Source organism: Nelumbo nucifera, chromosome 2, assembly GCF_055504915.1.
Source record: "Nelumbo nucifera cultivar China Antique chromosome 2, China Antique-T2T, whole genome shotgun sequence".
Taxonomy (NCBI): domain Eukaryota; kingdom Viridiplantae; phylum Streptophyta; class Magnoliopsida; order Proteales; family Nelumbonaceae; genus Nelumbo; species Nelumbo nucifera.
Genome location: NC_142650.1, coordinates 980,113 through 993,948, shown reverse-complemented (window position 1 = coordinate 993,948; position 13,836 = coordinate 980,113). Strand labels below are relative to the sequence as shown.

The 13,836-nt window shown below is 39.0% G+C and overlaps 1 protein-coding gene across 2 annotated transcripts in view; it reads left to right on the top strand.

The window, feature by feature from the left end:
* LOC104588392 (Protein kinase superfamily protein) overlaps positions 1-13,836 on the top strand; it is a 51,631-nt gene that overhangs the window by 28,173 nt on the left and 9,622 nt on the right. The window contains exons 4-9 of one of the 2 annotated variants that reach the window (XM_088897527.1): positions 2,508-2,621; positions 2,928-3,116; positions 3,195-3,350; positions 4,739-5,004; positions 5,168-5,265; positions 7,068-7,246. In XM_088897527.1, the coding sequence (XP_088753653.1) occupies positions 2,508-2,621; positions 2,928-3,116; positions 3,195-3,350; positions 4,739-5,004; positions 5,168-5,265; positions 7,068-7,246 (1,002 nt within the window). The remainder of the gene's footprint in view (positions 1-2,507; positions 2,622-2,927; positions 3,117-3,194; positions 3,351-4,738; positions 5,005-5,167; positions 5,266-7,067; positions 7,247-13,836) is intronic. The other variant, XM_088897528.1, reaches the window with a different exon arrangement.

Here is a 13,836-nt window from a genome sequence, read left to right as displayed (position 1 = left end):
GTGAGCATCCAAGAATTAATCATATCAAGATATGTCTTTTAATGTCTTCTTGAGAATTATATTTATTTCAAAATCCTCTTATTCCTCTCCTCCCAATTTCTCCACATGACTGCATGTAAGATTGCTTTCCAGTACATACTGCCTCTCTTCCCCATGCCCTTCCGTTGATGCAAAAAGCCACAAAGACTATTGGAAGGGACCTAGTGGAAGCTTCCATCCCAACAAAGTTTTAAGAACTGCCAAATGCCTTGAGTCACTGCAATTGATGAGGGGATGCCCAATGGATTTCCCCTTTTGAAGGCACAATGTAAACATGGGGAGAGATGTAGAGCTGCAATTTCTTCTTTGTTGTAGGATGTCAAAGGTATTGATACACTCATGAAACACCTCCCAAAAAAGTAAGAAACTCTAGGAGGCACTGAGGGGAGCCACATCTTTTGGGGTAAGGCCAGCAGTCAAATGATGAAAGAAAGATTTCATAGTGAAAGTATCATTTGGGGTAAGCAACCAAATTATTTTATCCAGGGCAGACAGAGAGAGAGACATCTACTAGGTTGGCTGGCTAGCAGAGTGGAGACTTCTAAAAGTTTCTGCTCAGTGAGACTCCTTCAGAAGTTGAAGTTATGAGATAAACCAGTGTGGTCATGGGATAGGACGGAGGGCTCTGGGGCTTGTTTATAAAGAGTAAGTCTGAAAAGGCTAGGGAAGGTTTCACTAAGAGGACAGTGACCCCACCAAGGGTCAGTCCAAAACTTGATGAGGTTACCATCCCCTAAGCTGAACCGAATAAAAAGCAGGAATAGAGTAAGGAACCGCAATCAGGTGCTGTAGTATCACTTTCTTGGAAATCCATAAACAGTGCATGTAAATTATCCATAAGAGGTCTATCTTCATGCCATGTCTCTCCAACACTTCACCTTAGTGCCATATTGTATTTTATGTCTGATTCCTTTGATGAAGTGGAGGAATGATTTTCCCGTACCTTTCTATAAGGAACGACAACATGACTGTCTAGGTTCACCGAGATTCCACTTGTTGGTCCTCAGACCATATCTAACTACTATTGTTGTTTTTGTTAGTAATTTAGGCCCTGTTTGGCATCAATTCTAGAATTTCTCATCCCCATAATCCATCCAGGAAAGAATGGATTCTGAATTTTCTAGATTTTTGAAAAATAATATAGGCAGTTGGCACCTCCTACTTCTTCTTCTTTGTTTTTCTGTGACCAAAATAGAGGTGAGTGGTCACTCATAGGATTTTGCATAATAGAACCAAATATAGGGTAAAAAAAGACTATAAACACTCACTGGTTGGGGATGGACACCAAAATACCAAGACCATGATCGACACCGATGATGGTTGTTCTTTGGTGGTTTCCAAACAGTGCATGAAACAGAGGATGACCATGTTACGAAACATTGACAACGGTCGTTCTTCGGTGCTAGCTGTGTTTGTAGTATTTGTAAATCCAACCTTTTCATTTGGCAATCCTTGTACGACAATAAACCCTCATCTCTCCTACAGGAGAGAAATCAGGTAAATATTTTTCATAAAATATAATGGATTGAACAAGAAATTGGGGCTTTCATTCTAGGCGTTTACAGATCTAGAAAAACGGGGCTTATTTGTTGATGGGAGAACGAAACAAAACAGTAGTTATTGTGCCACTAGAGAAAATTTGATGTATTGGATGGATCAATGAAATGAAACAAATATAAGAAAATGAAGATAAAATGGCTGTTGGAGAAAGGTTATAGGGCTGAACATTAGTTATTGTTTGAGAGCAACAATTGTTCCAATTAATGGCTGTCATGATCGAGAAGGTCAAATGTTTGCAGCAGTGAAAATGTATAGCTTTAGGGCATTGGAACAAGTTGAAATCTAATTTTCATGTGTACTTACCATTTTACCCCTATTGTCATGTCTGTTTGTTGATTAAAATGGACATAACAAGAATTGCCAAGACGAAAGAATCCATCCTCAGAAGTGAAAAACTCACTTTGAGAAATGGGAATCTGGAGTGATTTTTCATTCCAGGATGAAGTCTGATTTCATGAAAGAGCACCACCAAACGGCATTCTCATTTGGAGAATTGGGAGAACCAATTCTCTGTAGTGATGCCAAACGGGGCCTTATTTTTCTGTCCTTAGGTTCTCTCTTTCTGTTTTGTACATCCTTTATTCATTTGATGAAGTGGGAAATCTTGACTGTCCTCAAATGTCTTGTACCAATACCTCCTTTAGCTGTTGATAAGAAAACGTTATTCCAATCCACGCGGTGGAATTTAAATTCCTTCTTCCAACTCTTCTAGACGATATTTCTTATTGCTTTATCCAAAACCTTAGAAACACTTACGGGCACAGGAAAAAGAGAGAGAAAATAGGTCAGTAGACTGGATAAATTTTCTTTTATTTCCAAATGGCCAATGATCATATTGTTGTTGTTGTTGTGATCTTGGAAGAAATAAAGCAATGCCACAGTGAATAACAGTTCTCAATTTTCTGCAGGTAGCAAATGCATCTGCTGGATTGCCAACTCAAATGCAGCTTGGGTTGCTTTCACCCCTTTATCTAAGGAGATTATTTGAACGCATGGGGGCGACATACATCAAATTAGGTCAGGTTAGGATATATCTGGTTATATCCTTGTTCTGACATCTTTGTAATATGTTGGAGCTCCATTTATATTTGTCCATACTGTAGTTGAGTTTTGAACTTGCAAGTGAACTATTGTGTTATCGTTGTGGTAAAAAGTCAATTAGAATTGGGCTTCATGGTTTTGTTTTTGTTGCCTCAACCTTTGAATCAGTTTAAACTTCTAACATTTTTTTTAATTAGTGCTGAAATTTGTTCTTTTCTTATCTTTGACTAACCTCCATGTCCAGGGTGATATTTCTGTTGATGCTTATTTTGATCTTCTAATTGCAGTTCATAGCATCAGCGCCAACATTGTTTCCGCCAGAATATGTCCAGGAATTCCAAAATTGCTTTGACAGGGCTCCAGCAGTTCCTTTTGATGAAATTCAAGCTATTCTGCGTGAAGAATTAGGAAGACCCATAGAAAGTGTCTATGAGTATGTTGATCCTGTGCCAATTGCATCAGCCTCAATTGCACAGGTTTGCTCACATTTTGTATGTTGTCATGATTAGGCAACCAATGAAGATAATAGGAAATGGAAACTAATTCTTGTCCAGGTTCATGGTGCAAAGCTCAGAGGTTCCCAAGAGGATGTTGTGATAAAGGTCTTAAAGCCTGGAATAGAGGATATATTAGTTGCAGATTTGAACTTCGTATACATTGTTGCCCGCATACTGGAGTTCTTGAACCCGGAGCTCAGCCGTACATCACTAGTATGTGGTAGATTAGCATATCCATGCTTCATAAAGAATCTGATTTGTGATTGATAAGTGATGAATCCCTTGTTTCATTCTTTAATTTTTTTCTACAGAAAAGTACGATAATAATACTGTTACTACCACTGAAAAGAAAGATAAAAAACATTGTAAATTGCTGTTGCCTACCAATGTTTTAAAAGGCTAAAGGTGTAGTTGAGGCATAATGGCCCAAAAAGGTGGGTTGTAAGCCTCAAGGTGTAAGCCTTAAAAATTAAGAAAAAAGTTGATTAAAGTTTATAAATAATAAAAATGACATGTAATATACCAAGTTAGAATGATAAAAGGTACAAATATCCATAAAATAGAAGTTGATAAGCAATAAGTTTTAACTTTTAAGCATTATATAAAATAATAATTAATCATCTAACAATTGTAAGCATTTTACATTTTATGTTTCAAATTTCAATCTTATGAAATTATTCATATGAAGAATCATCTATATAATGGACATTAGATTTATGGTCATCCAACAGTTAGGGAGAAAAGAAACAATGTAGTTGATTTGATCTATGCAAAAACAATCAATAAAAAGAAAAATAAATCCATTAGGAAAAGAAATGAGAAAACAACAAACTTGGGATGTTAAATTAGAATATTAAGAAAAAAAATCCACATGATTTATCCAAGAGAAACTAATAACTTGGTTGGCCTTTTCTTGCATTGAACTCTTTTTAGGCTAAAATACTAAGAGAAACTAATAGAACTTGATTTGCCCTATTGGTTTTTCATTTTCACTCTTTTTATTTGGCCCATAATCATTGAAGTGCTTTTTCTAAAAATTTTGAACTATAAGAAATGCGTAAAAATATGTATTTTTTGCATGAAATCACTAAATAATGTTGATACTTGAGGCTTACACTTTTTTACGCATCAAGTTACGCCTCATGCCTTGAGGCTTGAGGTTTACACCTCATTCTGACAAAGGCTTAACCCTCAAACCAAAGTTGTAAGGCAAGCCTTGAGGCAAAATCTGTGCGCCTCGCTTCAAGGTGTACACCTCACGCTTCAAGGCTTAAGCCTTTTAAACAATGTTATCTACAAGGTATTAGAAGTAGAAGATGACAAGTACTACTAGCTTTGAGAAGCTACCATCAAGTGCTAATGAAGTATATTCAGGGATAGTTTATAGAGTTCAACTGAAATATTGATACTTAGTAGTTCATTTAAAGTTGACAACCTTGTTATTTTTCTTTTCCTCCCAAGTGTTTTGTTCCTTCTATTTCATTTTGACAAAGAATTTGTGATAGTACTGTCTTCATTTTATTCAGGCTTCCCTTCCCTGTGTTTCTTCTGAGAATTGTAATTTAGATGCTTCTGTTAATATTATTACATTCTTTATATAGGTTGGTATTGTCAAGGATATAAAGACATCTATGCTTGAAGAAGTTGACTTTAAAAAGGAAGCTACAAATATTGAGTCCTTCAGGAGATATCTAGAAGATATGGGACTCACATGGCAGGCTACTGCTCCAAAGGTGTATCATCAATGCAGCACTTCACGAGTGTTGACCATGGAGAGGCTATATGGAGTTCCCCTGACTGACCTAGACTCTATAAGCTCACTTGTTTCTAGTCCAGAGACAAGTCTTATAAATGCGCTTAATGTATGGTAGGTCTTTATTTGTACTTCATTTAACTGTATGCTTGCAAATTGCAAAGTGTTCATTTTTATCTATTAAATCAACCTTAACTCAAAGATTAGATGTCTTTATTGTCCTTTTTTTTTTTCGTTAAATATTTTCCCACAATTGTTGCCTTACATTATTGTGCAGGTTTGGAAGTTTGCTTTCCTGTGAAACCTTTCATGCTGATGTACATGCAGGGAACTTGTGGCTACTTCGTGATGGGCGAATTGGATTTCTTGATTTTGGTTTGTGCTAATATAACTTACCTCCTGATTTACCTGATTTCAACTCTAGCAATTGGAATGCTAGAGTCTCATCAAAGTAACAAAATTCAGTGAAATTTCCTCTTATTGCAAAATAGGTACCATAAATAAGCAAACTTTTTAAAAATTGAAAAAGTATCACCATACCTATAAGTTTGAAATTAGATTTTTTTTGAAGATAAAAGAAAATTTTATTGAAACAAAAAAAAAGAAGATACAAAGAAGGTGATAAGCAATCACCTGAAAAGAAAGACCAACCCAAAAAGAAACCTCGAGGAGTCATAAATAAACCCAATCACCCAGAACCAGGACCAAACTAAATTAAGATCCAACTAACGAAAACCCCTTAGCATATGACAATAGAATACAAGACAAAAAATGACAAAAAGTACCCAGAACATCATAACCATCCTGATGCCCACCAAAAACCCAAGCAAGACACCCAGACCTCCAAAACGTAGTTTGAAATTAGAAAATAGTGGTGTTTGACATTTTGTTATTTTCTTTTCCTTTATTTCTTTTCATTTTAACCCTGGTGGAGGGGATTGTGTCTTAGGCATTCCCATAAGGAATGTTTTTGGGGGGGTGGGGGTGGGTTGGAGAACTTATCTTACATCTGTTGGTTCTATTTAATGATTTTAGATAGGCAGATAAATTGGCTATAAGGGATGAATTGATTGGATAAGAATGAAAGGTTGAAAATGGTTTACATATAATGTATAAGATTATGTTTGAGAAGACACTTAGCAAGGATTTCTCCTGATTTATTTGTATTACAGGGTGTAGGGGTGTCAATGGACCAGGTTTGGGTTGGACCTCATCCGAATCAAAATCAATTTGAATGGACTGGATGGACCAATAAGACATGTTGAATTGGACCAGTCCAGACTTAATGGTCCAAAGTATTTATTAGGTTGGATTGGACCTGGTCTATTTGTAAAGGATTTATATTGAACTGGGTTGGATTGAATCAATGTCCGGTCCATTGACATAAGATAAGAATATGGGTGTCAATGAGCCATGTTTGGGTTGGATCAATCTAAATCAAAACCAATTCGAACAGTTTGGATGGTCCAGACATTGAATTGGACCATCCAGAATGGTCCAAAGTATTCATTGGATTAGATTGGACCTGGTCCATCTATAATGGACTCATACTGGACTGGATTGGATTGGACCAATATCCGGTCCATTGACAGGCTTAACAGGGTGTATGTCCATACAATTATGTAAAGGGCCTTTTCTTGTTTTAATTATTTAAACAATAATTTATTTATACAAAAAAGCTCACTAGAGGTAGAATTTTATAACATTGAATAATGAGCATACCTGTATCTTCATAGTAACTTGGGCCAAATGTTAATCAGGCACCAAAAACTTGAAAAAGGAATGAGCTATCACCTTTTCATATGGTTTCTAGGAATATATCTGTTTGGAGATATTTAGCTTTGCCAAAATCTCTTGAGCTTATTCTTTTCTTATGAAGCATATGTATCATTCTTAAATCTTGATAGCCATCATTTAGTTTTCTTACTTTTGTTCTGATTGCATTCGTTGGCTATTATTATTCTTTATTAAATTCAACTTGGAACTTAATTCATAGACATGTTGATTGAATTCCTAATTCTAAAATACCAGTAATATAAATTTACTGCTCTACTAGGTGTCCCATATTCTTCTGTTATTGCCCAGGAATCTGAAGAGGTGTTTTCATTGCATTGTTTAGTACTCTATGTGAGAAGGTAGTGACTAGTGAGTAACTTGATCTGAAATGTACTCTGCAGGAATTGTTGGACGCATATGCCCAAAAACGTGGGCTGCTATTGAGGTATTTTTGACTTCTATTGCAAGTCAAGAATATGAGGAAATGGCATCCGCTTTAATCCAAATGGGTGCTACAGGCAAGGATGTGGATGTTAAGACCTTTGCAAGAGACCTGGAAAAGATTTTTTCATCAATACAGGCAAGGCATCATAACCTACAGGCCATATTCCATGAAATTTGTATGAGGTGTATATAGATTTATGAATAAAAACTTTCTGTGGTCTTCTGCGATGGAGTTCACTGAGTGACCAATTCTGTTTAATGATGGGCCACCTCTCTCAGATAAGTTGTATCTCTAATATGGAATGAAATTGATAGGCCTGGCTAATCGATTAATTCTTTTCCTTTTGAGTTCATAAATCGATGTCATGCTCAAAAGAATGTAATCTATGAGATAATTGTAGAGAACACTGATGTGGGCCCCACAGCTATGGTCCCACTGTGTTCGTAGGGTAGAATGCGTTCTAGTCATCCTAGGGTTAGCTGGTGGTCAGTCGGTTATTTCAGTTTTATTTTGTTCTATTTGTTATGTAAATACTAAGGGCAGATCTGTCTTTTCCATGTAATGAGCATAATCTATAAATACTAAATAGAAGTGGCGGCGGCAGAACATTCAGGTTCTGTCCCTCCTTTCAACCCTTTGTGTTCTACAGTTCTCTCTTCTCTTCCTCTTCTCTTCTCTACATTTTCCTTCTATTTTCGAACCTGAAATCTATTAGGGTTCAAGGCTGATAGCAGTCTTGAACTTCTACATGGTATCAGAGCAAGGTTAGGGTTTCTCATGTGAGTCTAGTCCAACCGACCCCATGAAAACCATCTAGGGCTGGAAGCTGAGAAAGTAGAGTTCGTTGACTGATTCTTGGAGATCGCCTGAGGGTTTAGCAGCTGTTGAAGACTTGCCACGGTTGCAAAGTGTTGGTGATCAGGAAGAATCAGAGAAGACTAGGGTTCGGGTAACCTTGGAAGGCAGCGAACAACATTCTCTTCATATTAGATCATTCTCCAAACTGTATTCAGATCTTTTTTGGGGTTTCGAACTCTTTTAAGGAGTGAAAACAGTACGAACTGTTGCTGTTGTGTTTGCTAATTGGTTTCAGATCAGACTTATACTGGTTTCATGCACATATACCGTGAGTACAGATTAGTTCTACACTGATTTTTGATTGTGATTGATAGTCCAAGTGCTGTTCTTCGACTGTAGTAACCCTATTTTTTGAGACTATTGGTTCTTGAACGAAATGGAGTTTAAAAATCAGGCAGAAGGCAGTCTAGGAACAACAGTTATGGTAGTGTTTCTGAGACAGGTTTTCAGATTACAATCATAAGATTTGATGGATCAAACTATTTGGAATGGGCCCAATCAGCCATGATGGCTATTGGGGGAAGGGGTAAATTAGGGTATCTCTTGGGAGATGTGAAAGAACCTTCCAAGGGAGACCCCATGTATATAACAAGTGGGTCCAAGAAAACTACTTGGTTATGACATGGCTGTGTAATTCTATGCAGCCTCATATAAGCCGAAATTACTTGTGGGCAAAGACAACCAAGGAGATATGGGATGTTATGAAAGAAACTTATTCCCAACCCCTTAATGTTACCAAAGCTTATGAATTGAAATGTGAAGTGAGCACTCTTAAACAAGGAGAGAAACCGGTTTCGGTCTACTTCTCTACCTTGAAGTCCCTGTGGCATGAGATTGATCACTTAAAGACTCTTGAGTGGAAGAGTCCCAAAGATGCATAGACCCATAGAAAGCAAGTCGAGACAAACATGGTGTTTGAGTTTCTGGCAGGTCTGAATTCAGAGTATGATATTGTGCGGCAACAGATATTGACCAAAGATAGTTTGACTCTCTCCCATGCATACTCCTTAGTGCATGGTGAAGAGACCAGGAGGAAAGTCATGATGCAACCTCAGCCTCTTACACCAGCCCTTGTAGCTGTTAAACCCAAATCAGGAGGTGATTCAGAAAGGGACAGGAAGAAGGAAGATAAAAGAGATGTGATATGTAAGAAACCCAAACACACAAAAGAAACATGTTGGAAACTGCATCCTCATTTGGTCCCGACAAAGTTGAGAAGCAAGAAGGGTAATGCTCATGTGGCCGTGAACACTGATTCAGCATCCTCGTCTGGCACAAGAGGCACACCTTTAGAGACCTTAGTTGCAGTTCGGGCTGCTTTAATATAGTTGGAAAAGGAAGTTGGGAACTCAGCTCAGCCACCGCAGCCACCACCAGCCCCTGCCACATCTGATTTTGCACATTCAGGTACTCGAGCCTCAGCCTACCATGCCTCAGCTCCAGGTACTACTGAACCCTGTTGGGTAATAGATTCAGGTGCATCCGACCATATGACTAGCTTGCCTTCATTGTTTACCACTTATCATTTGTCTTTTGGTAGGGATAAAGTATCTATTGCTGATGGTTCTCTTGTCCCCATTTCTGGCAAGGGTGACATCAAGCTGTCAGATACTATCTCTTTGTCTTCTATCTTGCATGTTCCTAAGCTTGATACTAACATTCTTTCAGTTAGTAGTATTACCAAACATTTGAACTGCTCAGTAACTTTTTTCCCTGACCGATGTGTTTTTTAGGACTTGGAGACGAAGAAGGTGATTGGGACTAGCCGTGAGACGAATGGGATCTATCTGCTCGGGGAGAGTTCTTGTCGGGAAGAGTCAGTGGATAAGAAGTCACTTGTTTCTCAAATTGTGAGTCCGGTTATGCTTTGGCATAATCGATTGGGTCATTTGTCTTTTCGATCCTTAAAGAGTCTGTTTCCTACTTTGTTTGAGTCTGTTGAGTTGTCTCAGTTGAAATGTGAAAGTTGTGAGTTTGCTAAACATTGTAGAAAATCTTATTCATTGAGTAATAAAAGGAGTAATAGTTCTTTTGATATTGTGCATACTGATGTTTTGTGGCCATATCACATCCCTTCTATGGGTGGGTACAGATATTTTTTGTTATTTGTTGATGATCATACTCGGTTTTCTTGGGCTTATCTTATGCGTTCACGAGATAAGGTTCCCACCCTGACCCAAAACTTCCACCAAATGATCCTAACCCAGTTTGATGCCAAGATCAAAGTTCTTAGATCTGATAATGCTAGGAATACTTTGCTAAGCCATTGGCCTCTTACCTTCTTAATCATGGGGTTATCCACCAGAGCACTTGCCCTCATACACCTCAGCAGAATGGGGTTGCAGAAAGGAAGAATAGGCACATCTTGGAGGTGGCTAGAAGTATTATGTTTACCTCTAATGTCCCTATTTGCTTTTGAAGTGATGCTATCCTCACGGTGGTATATCTTATTAATCAGGTTCCTTCTTGGGTTCTTGATATGAAATCTCCTTTTTCCCTTCTATACCCAAATGAAGAGTTGTTTTCTGTTCCCCTTAAAACATTTAATTGTACCTATTTTGTTCAGCTTCTCGGACCCCATCACTCCAAATTCGAACCAAAGGCCTCCAAATGCATCTTTCTTGGTTATGCACAAACTCAAAAGGGTTATTGCTATTGTGATCCTGTCTCAGGGAAGAAGTTTGTCTCCATGGATGTCACTTTCTTTGAGGAGACACCCTATTATTCTCAGGTTTCACCTCAAGGGGAGAGCAGTGAGAGTGGGGATTTGGGTCATTTTCTTTAGGGGGAGCGCAGTGAGGGTAGGGTTAATACTTTTGGGGCTGTTCCCTTACCTATTCCATTGGGTGATGAGGGCTGCAATAGTGAGGGTGGTCAGAGGGATCAGGAGTTGAGAGTCTATCACAGGCGATGCAGGCAGGTTGATCCCGGTCATCAGCAGTCCAGGCCAGCTCCAACCTCTTCTGCGGCTCCAAGTCCAGGTATTACAGTCCCAGGGCCCACAGAGACTCCTTTCATTGTTGCCACTTCACCCCCTGCAGACGACCTTGACCTTCCCATTGCCGTCCGTAAAGGGAAACGACATTGTACCACATCTACAACCCACTGCATTTCCCAGTTTTTATCCTATGATCGTCTATCTCCCTCCTACAGGTCCTATCTTACTTCCGTTGCCAATGTCCCTATTCCAAGAACAGTGCAAGAAGCCCTATTAGTCCCGGAGTGGAAAGATGCAATGCAAGTTGAAATGGATGTCCTGTTGAAAAACAATACCTGGGAGCTAGTTGATCTACCCAAAGGAAAGAAACCAGTTGGATGCAGATGAGTATTTACTGTGAAGCACAATGCGGATGGCTCCATTGAGAGGTACAAAACTCGGCTAGTTGCAAAAGGGTTCACCCAGACTTATGGTATAGATTACTTGGAGACCTTTGCCCCGGTAGCCAAGATGACCACCATTCGAGTTCTATTATCTCTTGCAGCAAGCCACACTTGGCCTTTGTACCAAATGGACATTAAAAATGCTTTTTTGAATGGAGACCTGTAGGAAGAGGTTTACATGCGGTTGCCTCCTGGATTCTATGATACAGAGATAGGTAAGAAGGTTTGCCGACTCAATAAGGCATTGTATGGTTTGAAGCAGTCACCTAGAGCTTGGTTTGATAGATTCAGACTAGCCCTTGGGAAGTTCGGTTATGTACAGGCCCAGTCAGATCATACACTGTTCATCAAGAGGGTGGAGTCCTCTCTAACACTACTTGCAGTATATGTTGATGATATTGTGGTGACAGGAAATGATAGCCATGAGATTGAGTCCCTCAAACAGCTCCTTCATCAAGAGTTTGAGATGAAAGATTTTGGTGCACTACGGTATTTTTTGGGTATTGAGGTTGCTAGATCTAAACAGGGGATCTTTGTCTCTCAGAGGAAATATGTTCTAGATTTGTTGGCGGAAACTGGAAAGTTAGGTGTCAAGCCTGCGGATACACTCATTGAACAGAACTACAGGATTAGTGCAGAGAGTGGGGAGCCTCTTGAAGACAAAGTTATGGTCCAGTGATTAGTGGGAAAATTCCTATATCTCTGCCTCACTCGGCCAGATATCAGTTATGCAGTTAGTGTTGTCAGCCAGTACATGCATTCTCCTAGAACCACGCATCTTCTTGCAGCAGAAAGAATATTAGCATACTTGAAGAGATGCCCGGGTAGAGGTATACTGTTCAAGAACAATGACCACATGAAGGTGGAGGTCTATACAGATGCCGATTGGGCTGGGAGTGTTGATGACAGAAGGTCTACCTCTGAATATTGTGCCCTTGTGGGAGGTAACCTTGTCTCTTGGAGGAGTAAAAAACAAAAGTGTTGTCTCCTGATCTAGTACTGAAGCTGAATACAGGTCAATGGTTAACGGAGTGGCTGAAATTCTATGGCTGAGATCACTACTTGAGGAGTTGGGTATTGAGTATGAGAAGCCCTTGATGCTGTATTGTGATAATCAAGCGGCTATTAATATAGCGCACAATCTGGTGCAGCATGACAGAACTAAACATATTGAAGTTGATCGACATTTTGTACGAGAGAGGGTCTCATCACAAGAAGTGTGTTTCCCGTACATCACATCCAACATGCAGCTAGCAGATATCCTCACCAAAGCTGTACCAAGGAAGAAGCTAGAGGCGGATCTGTCCAAGTTGGAAATGATAAACATTTATTCCCAACTTGAGGGGGAGTGTAGAGAACACTGATGTGGGCCCCATAGCTATGATCCCACTGTGTTCGTAGGGTAGAATGTGTTCTAGTCATCCTAGGGTTAGTTGGTGGTCAGTCGGTTATTTCAGTTTTATTTTGTTCTATTTGTTATGTAAATACTAAGGGCAGATCTGTCCTTTCCATGTAATGAGCATAATCTATAAATACTAACTAGAAGTGGCGGCGGCAGAACATTCAGGTTCTGTCCCTCCTTTCAACCCTTTGTGTTCTACAGTTCTCTCTTCTCTTCCTCTTCTCTTCTCTACATTTTCCTTCTATTTTTGAACCTGAAATCTATTAGGGTTCAAGGTTGATAGCAGTCTTGAACTTCTACAATAATTAACTAATACAGTAAATCCAGTTAAGGATTCATTAGATGGACAATCTGGATTTTTGGGACCACTTTCATTCTATGTAGAAATGGTTCATGTACTTATGATGTACATGATATTTGGGCAATAGCATTTTGTTACCTACATATGTTTCCATTTATTTGTAACATTCTGTTTTCATCGACTTGTTCACATAGGTAAGTGATAGGCCCCCAATTAACCTTACGAATGCTAGGAGAAGGAAAGGGCAGCAATCGGTTAAGGGGGGAAATGATTGAACACATGGGGCTTGCCAGCTGGGCATTTATAGAGGAAGTCAGAAGGGAATAAGAAGAGTCTTGGGGCATTTATAACTATGTCAGTTATGAATAAGAAGAGTGTTGAACATTGATAACTAGGCCAGCTAGGCATTTATAGGGGGAGTCAGTTATGCTGTCAGAAGAGTATAAGAAGGGTCTTTGGGGGTTGGGGAAGGGGATTTTTTTTGAGTGAAGAATATCTTGAGTGTTTGGGAGAGCCGGCGGTCTCTCGAAGAACCGACCAACTGTTAATGTTTTCCTCTGAATGAATACCAGTTTCTTTTCATTTGAGTTGTGCAATTTTTGCTGTGTGTATGAGAATTGTGTGTGAAAATTTCCAGGACATATCAGTAAGTTCATGGAATATGAGCTTAGTATTGAAGTAATTAGTTGCCTCACCTTTTCTTTGGATTCTGGAAATATCAAACTTACCACTGAAGGGATTTCAAAATGCTTTCCTCTTGCTGATTGTTATAATTCAGGTCTG